Genomic DNA, 13,885 nt, shown 5'->3' with positions numbered 1-13,885 from the left:
TCTCAAATAAAATAACAGGCGTCAAAACGGTAACATTTGTTCAGGGTTTGTTTTGCTATCATTTCTAACCAAAAACACTTGTATGTACGTACGACTTCTGAACTCAGAAGTACAAGCTTACGGGGAGTACTTGAAGGCAACAGGCAAACCCAGTTGCTACAGTGGGAAGGCTTCAAAATGGTGGTATGTATCGCTACAGCATGTCGTGGTGTAAACAAAGAACCAGTTTGGCTGAATGAGTGAATTAAAAACCCTCCTGTTGTTCTATATGTGATAGAAATTTGGGCTGCAGTTCAAAGCCTCGTTGGAAAATGTCACCGGAGTGCGACCAGTGGGCGACGACTTCCGCTGGTTTCTGAAGGTAGCTGTCAAGCTAGCATGTCAGCTCACCTCTCTCTCTCTCTCTCTCCATCTCCATCTCCATCTACCTCTCTCTCTCTTACACTGTCAACATTTTTCAACAGTGTATAGTATACGTATATAGCTGCTAGATAATATCAGATTTATGTATTCAGATCCAGAGGTTTTGTAATGTTTTTTTTCTAATAGTAAGTTTCCTTTTGTGTAGTTAAGACTTGATGGGGCCACATTGCTAGGTGTTATGACTCAGGACTAGCCTGCTGATGGGACTCCTTTCTGTCTTTTCCTGATATTTTTTTATCCAAGGCTTTGTTGTAATCTCTCACACGCTCACACACACACATACACACACACACACACACACACACACACACACACACACACACACACACACACACACACTCAAGCTAGTGTTTTTTTCACAAACTTACAAAACAACTTTGTGTCTTTCCTTGATTTAGCTGAAGTGTGGGAACTGTGGAGAGGTTCCAGATAAGTGGCAGTATATAACCCTTGCGGTAAGGACAAGATTATCTTGGTGTCCACACAGTGTGCTAACAGTAACAGTATTGTAACACAAGCGCACACACTATCCAACCTGTCTTTTGTGTCCTAGGAGAGTGTGCCACTAAAAGGAGGAAGGAGCAGTGCCAGCATGGTGCAGAAGTGTAAACTTTGTGCCAGGGAAAATTCAATCGGTATGAGCTAACGCTGACAACTGTGTGAAGTTTGGTTATTTTCTGAGGTGAAATCGTCGAAACATTCACACACTGTTTCCTGACAGATATCTTGGGGGACACGATCACACCGTACAATGTAAGCAAACATACATCACATTTCTACTCTTAAACACACATCAACCTGACTGTTTTCTTGCATTTCTTGCAGATAATAGTCCACAAATGAGACTGATTTGCTTTTATTCCAAATGATGCCAAATGAACTGCACTGTAACTAAAGTATAACTTATCTGTTCCTAACTTGAAAGTGTGATTTTTCTTGTGACCCCCATTGGAACAGTCTAGCTTTGTGCATAAACATATTCAGCTAACTATGGATGCTGTGGAGAGTAAACCCACCTAAAGTCAGTTTACTCATCTTTTCATTTGCGGACAAGAGTTTACCCTCCTTTTTAGGCTAAATCTTCATGATGCACATTCATAGTATAAATTGCTAATTTTATGAAATCTGTGTTGAGATGAGAATGACTTGATGTTGAATGAAAGTGCGTCTATGTTTCAGCTGCTTACAGTCTCATCTTCTGTCTCTCTCATGATATGTCCGCTGTCTGGAAGGCTGAGGACAGCGAGAGATTCAAGACAATGGTGCAGTTTGAGTGTCGAGGTCTAGAGCCCATTGACTTCCAACCACAAGTGAGAGCTTTTGATTCAATAGATATGATTTCCACTGTGTGTGGATTTTCTCATTGATATATCACTGAGGCATGTAGAACGCCTTTTTTATGCTGCCTCTTCTCAATTTCCTCCCTTTTCTAATCCACACCAGGCCGGCTTTGCTGCACAAGGAGCAGAGTCTGGGACACAGTTTCCTGAAATCAACCTGCAAGAGAAAGTGAGTGTTTTTGTTGTTCCCACTTTCCCTCAACCTCCCTTGTCTACTTCTGCTTCAGTTAGAAATCTCCTACATTTCCCAGAATGCCTTTTGACAAACCCCAGAAGTGGAGAGAGCAATAGAGATAGCAAGAGTGTTCCCAGTCGAGAAAAAGTGAGAATTGCGCCCTTTAATCAGAACGCAATATGTCTTGTGGCTGCGTTGCATTATGGTCTATTGAGGCTACTGTTGGTGGAGAAGTTGGTCTCTCTTCCTCTTCTACGATGGATTTCCACCTGTATGAAAGAGAAAGACGTTCTTGCCTTTTGATTCTGAGGGACTGACACCAAAACCTGACATTTACTGTTGATGTTTTAGATAGAGAAAAATTCTTCCGCTATAAATCTCCATTGCAGCTGCACTGGAAATGTGATGTCACATTGTCTAGGTTTGGCCAGTTATCCGTGGAGATAAGAAAAATACACCATTAAACAACAAAATGTGCCCAGAAATGCAAGGTATATCTCTAATAGCTGTTGACAGTGTTGATGTGTTTTAGGGTGGATTTGTCCTTTAAATTTCAGACCCCAGTCTCATCTATAACAAGTAAAAAAGAAACACAGTAAAGTTACTGAAGTAGACATCATGATGTCTGTGTTTATGTGAGCGGTTCTTGTCACTGAGTTATCTATACAGCCATGTCTCTCATAACTTCATTTTGAATATTTCAGGATTGGACAGACTATGATGAGAAAGTCAGCGAGTCGGTGGGCATATATGAGGTCACGCACCAGTTCATCAAGTGTTGATGTGCTCCTACGATAAGCCCAGGAGATGGGATGATGAACACTGCAGCCAAACATCCACAGGCTTGATCTCTGGCAACAAGGATGCTTCAGATGCTGCGGCAGCGTGGTTTGGTTTATGGTGAACGGGAAGAAGAACAGGATGGGATGTCCATACACACATCTTGGATTGTTCAATGGACAAGGCTTTTTTTCACTGCCTCAATAAAGTTGAAGAGTGAAAAAATATTTCTGAGTTTAGGTCTTTCTTTGCACAATAGAGCTTGGATGGGGCTTTTCACTGCCTCAATAGAACTGAAGATTGAAGATTTGATTGATTTTTGTAAATTCAATGAAGTATAGGAGATTTACACAGTTTAAAACTATTTTGATGTGTTTGTATTTTGGGTGTTATCATCTGCAGTGGTTGTAGATGTGCATCCCATTCATAAACCCTATCGTTTACATAACAGGAGCCCATTCAACTTAATTGAGAATTGCATTGTGGGATATGTGTGAGCAAAGGAGCAAAAGAGCAAAAGCAAAGCGGACTGTATAACCAGAGAGGAGTAAGAAGGTGGAGAGCTCTCACTCTGCCCATATTTTTGAGTACCACAAATTGCCCAGAATCTCCACAAGTGACAATTTTTTGATCCAAATAATAAATTCCAGGTCCCGCCCACTTTCAGTCTAACGTGAAAATGAATAGGGATGTAAAATTATTGCTTTTAACCACGTCCAATCCAACATTTTTGCTTTTGGAGGTTCCTCTATTATGCATAAATGTATAGAGGTGGATTCTTCTGGGTTTTTGACGCTGCAATGAAAAAAAAATCATTAGCCATACATACATGCAGCATTTTGTGCATTTTTTAGCTAAATATATAAAAAAAAATCAGTAATGTGTTAAAATATGTTATAACTTCATCATATGTAATTTCTACTTACATTATTTCATCCATTTTAAGAACAGAACAATTGTCAAATGGAAAAAAAAAAATCCCATTAATTTTTGCCATAGCTTTTTCATAGACGGAATAAAAAATGGGTCTGGATATAATCTGGAAGCCCTGGCCTGAAATGACAACATTTGAGAGGGCAATACTCTGAGCCAGGAACATGAGTGGAAAAGTATCAAGATGCTGTGTGGCTGACTGTGGCAGATATCTTCTGTTAAAAACAGCTGAGGGTTATTTGGACGACATTTCACTCAAACCAAACATGCATGAGAGTTAACACCCACTTTTGAAGACCGGAAGCAGTTTCTTTTTATCTACCGAGTGACTCATCTGCTGAGACATAGACGATCTCTGCAGTATAACCTGTCATTGCTGCTGCTGTCTGTTATCTAGCCCAGTGTCTCTCTGGACCAGCCACCTGAGAAGAGCAGCTATGCCACCTCAAAAGGTCAACAGAGTATTTGTCATCGGCGTGGGGATGACGAAGGTAAATCCGTATACGTACAATTTCACTGACACGGAGGCTCTTTAAACACTTACAGCTAGCACAGTTAGCTTGCCAGGTGCCAGTTGCTGTCAGTCTGCATTGCACAACCTGTCCCACTCCAAAACCTCAGCTTGTATTCTTTATAGTTAACAGCACCAAACGGTATTTTCGCTAATGGTACACAAATATGTTTTGTATGTGTATGTTATGTATTTGACAGCTCAGTAGGCTAGCCACCTAACAGACAAGCACTCTGTGTGTAGCGATACTGAGAGCCAGCTAGCAAATATTAGCTCAGTTTATTAGGTAACTAATTCTTGCAATTTATTTTTTTAGTTTTCCTTGAAAATGTAATTGTATGTCTTGTATCTCTTGTATATCTAAGTCAGTATTATCTAATCTAAGTCCATACTCCATGGTCATCAGCGTTAGAAACTGTGTTAAGGGTCATTAACTGATAGCACCAATACGTGCTAGCTTAGGTCAACCCAACTTTTACTTTTTAAACATCTATTTTGATAAACGTTCCTTATATATTTTTTTATTTACGTTACTATGTGTTATTTTATTGGTTTTACCTCTGTAACTGCCTTATGTTGCCTTCTCTTGACTTTTCTTATATACATATAGCCTACTATTGTTTTTGTTCTTACTGTTGTTCTGTTTGGCTGTAAAGCACTTTGTTCAAGTATTTTGTGAAATATTTTAAAAATGATATTATTTTTGTTCATGATAATATTGGCAATGTAATAACAACAATAATAGCCAATAATAATAATAATAATAATAATAATAATAATTGGTAGTAGTAGTATTGGTATTATTTTTGTTGTTATTATGGTTTCTGCTCAGTTTTGTTGTGGGACAGATCGAGGCCAAAAAGGCTCATCTTTAGGCATATGGCACATTTCATATGATAATCAAATTTTGCCTATGATCTAGCTCCATTGGACGCTTTCAAGTGTAATGGTATAAAGAGTAAACTTCTCTCCACATGCAAGATTATAGATCTTTTTCAGTGGCCCCATGTTGCTGTGTTAGGCTTCTCACATGAATGACTCACTTTCACAATGTTTACCACTTAATATACTGATACAGCAATAATAATAATAATATAATAACCTTTATTTGTATAGCACCTTTCATACACAACATGCAGCTCAAAGTGCTTTACATCAATAAAAGGCAGATAAAAGACAGATTAAAAAGATAAAATTCATATAAAAGAACAAGCAAGATGCATTGCATTAAAAGAATCAAATCAAGTAAAATAGAAAGATAGAAGAACACAACAAATACTCCCACTTTTAGATGCACATTGTGAGTGAACCCATATGTTTTTCTTTAATTTACTTTTCCCCTGTCCTTCCTGATTCTACTCTTGATCCGATATTTACGTCAGATCTCACTGCCTCAGGCAGACGAGAATCATAGATTCTCCTCTTGGTCAAAAACCTCACCATCCACAGATGGATGAGAATCATACAGGGTAAAGCTCTGTCCCCCCCACATATAGTGTTCACTTGTGCAAGTAAGCATTACCCGGACAAGACCAATGAAAATTTGTACTTGCCCGTGTCAGCTCTGTTGGGATCCTGAACAGAAACAGTTAAAATGAAGGCTATTTAAAAGCTAAGCTGAAAAAATACGTTTTTAGCAGTCGTTTGAAAATGCTTACAGAGCCCGCCTCTCTAATATTCTTTGGGAGAGTGTTCCACAGTTTAGGAGCATAGTTAAAAAAGGCTGCATCCCCAATCTTCTTTTGAGTGGGGTTTTGTACTTCTAACAAACCAGCAGTAGAAGACCTGAGGGCTCTTGATGGAATGTAGAACAGCAGGGATTCTGTAATGTAGGCCGGTCCTAAGCCATTGAGAGCTTTGTATACAAGTAAAAGAACTTTAAAATCAATTCTAAAGGACACTGGGAGCCAGTGCAATGCAGCTAGAACCGGAGTGATATGCTCTCGCTTCCTTGTTTTTGTTAAAAGCCTAGCTGCAGAGTTTTGGATAAGCTGAAGCCTCTCAATAGACTTTTTTGGGAGGCCGGTAAAAAGGGCGTTGCAGTAGTCCAGTCTACTTGTAACAAACGCGTGAGTTAGCTTTCCAGCATCTTTCTGGGTTAGGAAGGGCCGCACCTTGGCAATATTTCTAAGATGAAAGAATGCTGTTCTGGTCACCTTGTTTATATGGGAATTAAAAGTTAGATCAGAATCTAAGATAACACCCAGGCTTGTTACTTCTGATTTGATCGAGGGATTCAGGTTCCCAAGTCTTGTGGAGAGTTCTTCTCTTTTGGCTTTGGGGCCGACCAAAAGTATTTCTGTCTTATCTTCATTCAGTTTTAAGAAATTTGTGTTCATCCAATCATTGATAGCCAATAGACAAGTAGTGAGGGAGCTTAAGGCATCTGCATGATTTGGCTCTACAGAAATGTATAGTTGTGTATCATCAGCATAGCTGTGGAAATTGACATTATGTTCTCTGATAATATCACCTAATGGAAGCATGTACAGTGAGAAAAGCAGGGGACCAAGACAGCTTCCTTGTGCAACACCAGAAGTTAGATCATGTTTCTCTGATACATGATCTCCAAGACAGATGAAAAATTTCCTCCCTGTAATGTAAGTTCTGAACCAGTTTAGGACACATTCAGAGAGACCAACCCTGTTCTCGAGACGATCTATGAGAATATTGTGGTCGATGGTGTCAAATGCTGCACTCAAGTCCAAAAGAACCAGAACTGACACCCTGTTGGCATTAGTGCTAAGTCGCAAATCATTGACTATTTTGGTGAGAGCAGTTTCTGTGCTGTGGTTGGCTCTGAAACCTGACTGAAACTTCTCCAGAATGTTGTTTTCATTTAAAAAGTTGTTAATTTGGTTAGAAACCACTTTTTCAAGTACCTTACTTAAAAAAGGAAGGTTTGATATGGGCCTGTAGTTACTTAGGACCCCACAGTCCAAATGTGATTTCTTCAACAGCGGTTTCACAACAGCGGTTTTAAAGGCATCAGGAAAAACCCCAGTCTCAAGTGATGTATTAATGATTTTCAGAGCAGAGTTTGAAACACTATTGAAAACCCTCTTAAAAAATGTAGTGGGGACAGGGTCAAGAGAGCAGGTGGAAGATTTACTCTCTATTACAATCTTATTAAGTTATTAAGAGGCTTGGCTTAAAATGTCAGAGACAGGGGCAGGATTCAGCAGTTGGTCAATGGTGGAAAACAGTATTCTAGGATCACTCCCACTCTCTGTAATGATCTTTGAGAAATGGGCTTTTCTTGCAGCACGTACAGCATTGTTATATGCAGTTAAGGATTCTTTATAAATGCTATGATGGACCTCAAATCCAGATTTTCTCCACTTCCTTTCTGCTGCTCTACATGTTCTCTTGAGCTCACGGACAGAGTTATTTATCCATGGTGATATTTTGCCACTTAACCTCTTTTTGACCTTGAGTGGGGCCACTTTGTTCAGTGTATTACTCAGATTGTTATTGAAAGCATCAACCATTTCATGTACTGAGCAGTTTAGATGACATGAGTCCAGTTCTCTTACAAGCTCTGAGAACTCAAGTTCTGCTGTTGCATCTAGGAACCGCTTTTGAGCAACAATTTCTTTCATGTTCCTGGTTACAATCAAATGAGCATCAAAGAACACACAGTAGTGGTCAGAAACAGAGACATTAGACACTGATACATTGTCAATCGTTACTCCTTTCGTCACGACCAGGTCGAGTGTGTTACCATGTTGGTGTGTAGCCTCAGTGACATGTTGAGTGAGTTCTAAACTGTCCAGTAGGTTGATGAATTCCATAGCCTTCGAATCAGACATATTATTTATGTGAATGTTTAGATCACCATTCAAAATTATTCTATCATATCTGGTGATAATAAGTGATGCCAATTCAGAGAATTCTGGGAGAAAAAATGGTAGTTGCCTAGGTGGCCGATAGAGTGTTAAAATAAGTACTGGAGCTTCAGCCTTGAGGACAAAGGCCAGATATTCAAAAGACGAAAACTCTCCTAGGTCAACCTTTGTACAGTTAAACTGATCTGAGTAGATTGCGGCTATTCCACCCCCTCGTCTGCCCTGTCTAACTGACTGATAGAAGTTGTAATTTGGAGGACATGCTTCAATAAGTGTAGCATTGCTATTTTCATCTAACCAAGTTTCCGTTAAAAACATGAAATCAAGTTTAAAATTAACAATAAGATCATTAATTAAAAATGATTTGTTTGTTAGTGACCTAACATTTAGTAAAGCTAATTTTGAAGTTTTGACCGGTCCTGAACCCGAGTGATGAGGGACACATATCCAATTATCAAGTTGTTTCACACTTATCAAATTTGATAAGTTTGCAGCATGGAGAGGGTACGTCTTGCTTATTCTACTGCTAGTCAAAACAGGAATGGGGAAAGTTACAGGCACTGACGTAAAAACTCTTGGTGGTGGTTGTGATCCAGCAATACGTGTATTGGGTCCCAGCTTGATATGGGAAATTTCATGAGTACCAGCTACAGTGTAGCAGGGACCCCAAGGCCATCAGTTGTTTGCTTCTCCGGTGTTGATATCAGCAACGTTGGTGTGACACAGTGCGCTTGGCGCCTCCAGGATGGATGAAGGTCGAGGGGGGCAGGGAGGGGGAGGACGTCTGGGAGTTGAAGAGGGGGGGCATGGGCGAGGGGGACGAGGGGGGAGAATTGAAGAGCGGGGCTGTGGGGGTGGTGGAGCCTGAGGGCTGGCTAGGACGGGGCGGGGAAGCGGTCGAGGGGTGAGTTTAAGTCCAGCATTCACCAGTTCTTCCATCTTATCTGTGAATCCTAATAGAGGGGAGGCGGGGGAGAGGGAGAGGGAGGGGGAGGGGGAGGGTGACCTGGAGGAACAGAGAGCTCCAAGCTGAGGCTGGGACTGGGGCTGCGGTGAGAGTGACTGGTCATCTATGGGTTGCTGTTGAAGTTGGGACTGAAGTGTGTCACAGTTGAGTGCATCCGGGAGGGGGGCAGATGGGTGATGAAGGGAGTAGAGGAGATTGTCCGTTAGTAGTTTCACTCCGGACCCGTTTAGATGGCGGCCATCTGCTCTGAAAAGGTCTCTACGCCCCCAGAACAGGTTAAAGTTATCAATGAAGTTCAGTCCTTTTAAATTGCAGGTTTTGGACAGCCATGTATTCAATCCAAGTAGCCTGCTAAACTTATTGATTCCTCTGTCAGCTGTTGGTAATGGCCCACTGATAAAGGATTGAATCTCTAGTTTGCCAAGTCTGTTAAAAAGTTCAATGAAGTCCAGCTTCAGCAGTTCCGACTGCTCTTTGCAAATATCATTTGTCCCCACATGTACAATGATTTGATTCATTTCTGGGTGGTCAGACAGTACTTGGGGGATTTTTTCACTGATGTCACAGACCATTGCACTTGGAAAACAACATGTTTTGATCATCTTACCGCTTATGTTTCTGATAGCGGCGTCTCCAACAATGAGAATGTCCGGCACAGGTGTCTGCTCCACTGGGGGGCCAGGCTTCTTGTCCGTCCAAGCCTTTGACTTTAACCCTTTATCTGTGCGCACCTTAGTCCGTCGCCGTTCTTCCTTGTGCACATGATCAATAGTGGTCGCCATTTCTGATTCACACAGATTCAATAGTGGTTCAAATCTATTTTCCAGCCGTAGTGTCGGGGATGACTGCAGTCTCTTATTTGCATTAGTCTGCTGTCTATTTGTGTGATTATTTTTGGGCTTTGCGCCCAGCGTATACCAGTGGGTAGTAGACTCAGTCTGTTCAGTTAGTTTCTTTGGTACTGGTTCAGGTTTACCAAGTTTTGGGAAGGTTATGGAATCATTCAATGCTGGCACTTCATTAGCACTCTGAGCCTGAGTTCTAGGCTGTTTTAACTCACCGACTGAAGACATTGGAAGTGTGTCATGAAGTTCTCTGTCATTTTCCAGTGCAAAAATTCTGGTTTCTAGCAGAGCAATCTTCTGTAGCAGTTTATGGCAGTCCAGAGTGTGAGGAGGCATCGTGTATTCCCGAATGGTGAAAGAGTTTTAAAAATAGGTGATCACAACCTCTATCACTTTAATCCTGTAGAATTAGTAGTTAACAGGAACTCCCACTCGTATTTTTGTGCAATGCAGCCGGAAAAACAGGAAAATATTGCCGAAAAATAGATAAGCAGGCAGGAGCAAAGCAGGAGCAAAGCAAAGAGCGTCTGTAGTGCTGGAGGGGCGGAAGAGGATATATATAATGATTAATAATTGAGATATTGGTAGAGCTCCAGTTGAAGATTAAATTTACTGTTTTAAATAATTTACTGTTACAGTAATATAACAAAAATGTGCTGTAAATATGTGAATTATTGCCACCTATGTGATTTCCTCTGTATTTTTTCTTTATTATTAAGTATGATCAACTAGTACTGGAAATCACAAGAACTTTTGTGAAAATTTGTGTGACTATTGTACAGCTTGGAGCCTCATTCAGTGCATGAATGGGAGACAGACTTTGTGGACCCATACAATGTATTTCTGACCTTTAAGCTTCATATTATAGTGGTACTATCAGTTCCAAGCCAAGGAGCAATGAAGTAGAGAATGTTCACTAATAAAAATTTATAAAAGACATAGGAACAACATATGTAAATGCTGAAGCCTGTTGTGTGTTCTGCTTGCAGTTTGAGAAGCCTGGAGCCCGAGAGGACTTTGACTACCCTGATATGGCCAAGGAAGCAGGTGCTGAGTGCTTTCTCTCACACACATCTTCACAGATTATGGACATTGTTCAGTCATGCTAAAGATGTATCATATTAAAATACTTGCATGTGAAATGGATAGTGTTATTCATGTGCTGCAACGTCTCATTATTCCTCCTCTCTGATTCAGGTCAAAAGGCCTTAGCAGATGCAGGAGTCCCATATTCTGCCGTGGAACAAGCCTTTGTAGGGTATGTCTATGGTAAGACCCTGCTGTCGAGACTCTAATACACTGTGTTGGTTTTGAATGTTGTTTACACATGCTATAAGTCCACTGAAATGCTGGATACTACCATCTTCTCATATATATGCTCTCGCTGTACTTTTGTAACTCAAATGAAAGTGATGCAAGTGATCTTACCCTAAATTTACAGCAAAGCAAAAACAAAATGATTGCATAATTTTTCAGCAGAAAAAAATTGAAAAAGTAACAGGTGCCTTTTTTCGCAACGCGTCGGTGCTTTTTAAACATTTTTAAACATGTATGATGTGTATGCAATTCAGTAGCCACTAAACAATACAGGTTTTTTATTTTCTGTATGGAAAAAGCTTTGGACACATTTTATCTGCCGAAACATGACCATGTCACCCGAGCTTCAATGAGCACCTCTCCATACTACACTGAAGCCAAAGCAGTGTTCCTCTTTAGCAAACAATTGCATCATTTTTATTTAAAACATGGGGACCATTTGTACAGAGATTAACAGGGTTCACATGGGCTTTGAAAATCCTTTGAAGTTTGTGTATTTGAGAAAAATAAAATAAGGCCTTCAGAGTTTTGGAAAATGAGTGGATGGCCTTGAAAGTACTTGATTTTTTAAATTAAAATATAGCACCCAAATTCATCATTCCTCTCTGTCCTAGGGTCAACAGGAAAACCCTCTGATGGTTATGTGTATTGATATAGCAGCAGTTTTAAAATGAAGGATTTCGCCATGAGTTCTCCACTTGACAAGATCATGAGTAATAAGTGAGGCGTCCATGATGTCTAATTTTGATCAATGTCATGTCTTACCCCCAAAAATACCAATTTTGAGTCCTTGAATTTCACCAAACAAGACATTGAAAGTCATTGAAAAGTCCTTTAACTTGATTTACAAGTGAGTGTGGGAACCCTGGATGAAGATTCAGAAAATGTATATTCTATAAAAAGCTAAATGCAGTTAGGCCCTTTTTTGCACCAAATTTAATCTTTATTTATGGATTCTATTCACTTTGGTCTTTTGGTTTTCCTCTTTATTTTTTATTTTGTTAATGATTACAAATGTGTTCCTTTGACCATCAGACAGAGCTCAAAATGAGCTGTCCAATAATATCTAAAACTCAGTTTTGGCCAAAATGTCCCTTGCACCCCTTCCGTACCAAACCCTCTATATACTCTAATAAATGGCACATTTTATGATGTTATTGTCATATCAACAAGGAAAGTCAGTAGGAAATAAAACTGGTATTCAATAGCAGGCAGTATCCAAAAAAGGGTGGAGCAACCAGTGCAATTTAAGGAGTTTTACTGAACGGTTTACCCAATATACATACATACAAATCCATGCATTACACGTTCCAATAGAAAAGCTTTCTTCAGGCCGCCGTCAAACTGTGTAGCGTGCAGATTTTTACCTGCTGTACATGATGTAAAATAGTTCAGTTAAGGTCTTTGCATTGCGCTGGAGGCGTTCTCTCATTTTTCCCATTTCAAAGCCAAACTTGAAGTCTCTCACACATGCTGAGTGACATGCTGAGTGAAAAGAACAAAACAGAAAAGAAAAGCATCTCATCCCCTCCCCTCCTCCCCCAGGGGACTCCACATGTGGGCAGAGGGCCATTTACCACAGCCTGGGCCTGTCTGGGATCCCCATCGTCAACGTGAACAACAACTGCTCCACAGGCTCCACTGCTCTCTTCATGGCCCGCCAGCTGGTCCAGGGAGGTGAGTTAGGCAGCAGGCCTTTGAGAGCTGGAAGATTCACACCCAGGGCCAATATTACAGTGTGTAATATGGGACATGTTTTAGTCAGTACTACACTTTGATTTGTTTTGGTTCAGCAATAACACTAGGTGATGAAATTGCACTGTCTTTGTATTTTTCTTGTGATGGAGGGAGTTTTTCAGTGCTGGCAAGTCATAGGTGCTTGATCAATGTAGAGAATTCACTGCATTAAATGTGATGATAAATAATGTAAGGAATAAGAAGATATATCATCACCAAACACTCATTCAACAATTGCTCATGCGCACAGTACACTGGCTCTAGCATTATGTGCGCAGTAGTTGAGCTCATCATTTCTCTGGTGTCGATCTCTTGAATCTACCTCAAGCTGATCTTATCTAATAAATAGATAAATAGCAACCTTTTTCTTTGAAGTGTGCTCTTGTGAAGACCTGCGCTTGAACTCTTCCCGTCTGTTACTGCAGGTCTCGCTGACTGTGTGCTTGCCCTTGGGTTCGAGAAGATGGAGCGGGGCTCTTTGTCTTCAAAGGTATAGAACTTCTTAGTGTGTGTGTGTGTGTGTGTGTGTGTACATGTTTCTATTAAATGCTTGTGGTGTTATTGGTTGCTCAGGTTTAGTAGCATGGTTGCTGGTATATTGATTCTTTAGAATGTTGATATGCTGGCTTGCCTGTAGCATGCTAGCTGAAAAATTGTTTGCTAGTAGCTTGGTTGCTCTGGCTGAAAAGAAAAGGGTCCCAAAATTATGTGACTAAGACATATGAACTATGGAAATATATGAATATCTATGTTATGATTAAGACAGGAGTCTTAACTCTCAGAAGTCTGTCATATCATAGCAGAGATATGGTAATTATTCCCAGCTCTTGGTATAATTGTTTGCGGATACAATTCAGTTTCTGAACTGCTGAGCGGGCTGTTCTAAGCCAGCAGTGTCAGCTGTAGTGATAAGCCTAAGTGTAGGGACAGAGTAATGGAAGAAACTCTAGCTGTATTTGATGCTGAGAGTGGGTTTCTTGGGCTTCTGTATGAAAGCTCAGCCTGGACT

At 40.4% G+C, this 13,885-nt stretch overlaps 2 protein-coding genes across 2 annotated transcripts in view; both read left to right on the top strand.

Moving 5' to 3' along the window:
• The first annotated feature begins 155 nt into the window (after positions 1-155).
• Positions 156-2,945, top strand: czib (CXXC motif containing zinc binding protein). The gene is made up of 8 exons (XM_071917718.2): positions 156-183; positions 278-361; positions 822-878; positions 977-1,058; positions 1,145-1,176; positions 1,656-1,733; positions 1,867-1,932; positions 2,643-2,945. Exons 1-8 carry the CDS (start codon positions 178-180, stop codon positions 2,718-2,720), a joined length of 483 nt encoding a protein of 160 aa, XP_071773819.1. The 5' UTR covers positions 156-177; the 3' UTR covers positions 2,721-2,945.
• Positions 2,946-4,021: 1,076 nt separating this feature from the next.
• The window catches only part of scp2a (sterol carrier protein 2a), a 29,030-nt gene continuing 19,166 nt past the window's right edge, over positions 4,022-13,885 (top strand). The window contains exons 1-5 of the mRNA XM_071917697.2: positions 4,022-4,142; positions 10,812-10,869; positions 11,020-11,091; positions 12,685-12,816; positions 13,302-13,366. Coding sequence (XP_071773798.2) covers positions 4,089-4,142; positions 10,812-10,869; positions 11,020-11,091; positions 12,685-12,816; positions 13,302-13,366 — 381 coding nt within the window. The 5' untranslated portion in view covers positions 4,022-4,088. The remainder of the gene's footprint in view (positions 4,143-10,811; positions 10,870-11,019; positions 11,092-12,684; positions 12,817-13,301; positions 13,367-13,885) is intronic.

Source organism: Centroberyx gerrardi, chromosome 13 (assembly GCF_048128805.1).
Source record: "Centroberyx gerrardi isolate f3 chromosome 13, fCenGer3.hap1.cur.20231027, whole genome shotgun sequence".
NCBI lineage: Eukaryota > Metazoa > Chordata > Actinopteri > Beryciformes > Berycidae > Centroberyx > Centroberyx gerrardi.
Note: the sequence above shows the minus strand (reverse complement) of the source record. Positions and strands in the feature narration are given on the sequence as shown.

What these genes read in the sequence shown, in the direction of transcription:
- czib (XM_071917718.2), top strand. An exon ending in TGCCAGGGAAAATTCAATCG is followed by an intron (nt 1,059 to 1,144) that starts GTATGAGCTAAC and finishes GTTTCCTGACAG; the next exon opens with ATATCTTGGGGGACACGATC. An exon ending in CCATTGACTTCCAACCACAA is followed by an intron (nt 1,734 to 1,866) that starts GTGAGAGCTTTT and finishes AATCCACACCAG; the next exon opens with GCCGGCTTTGCTGCACAAGG.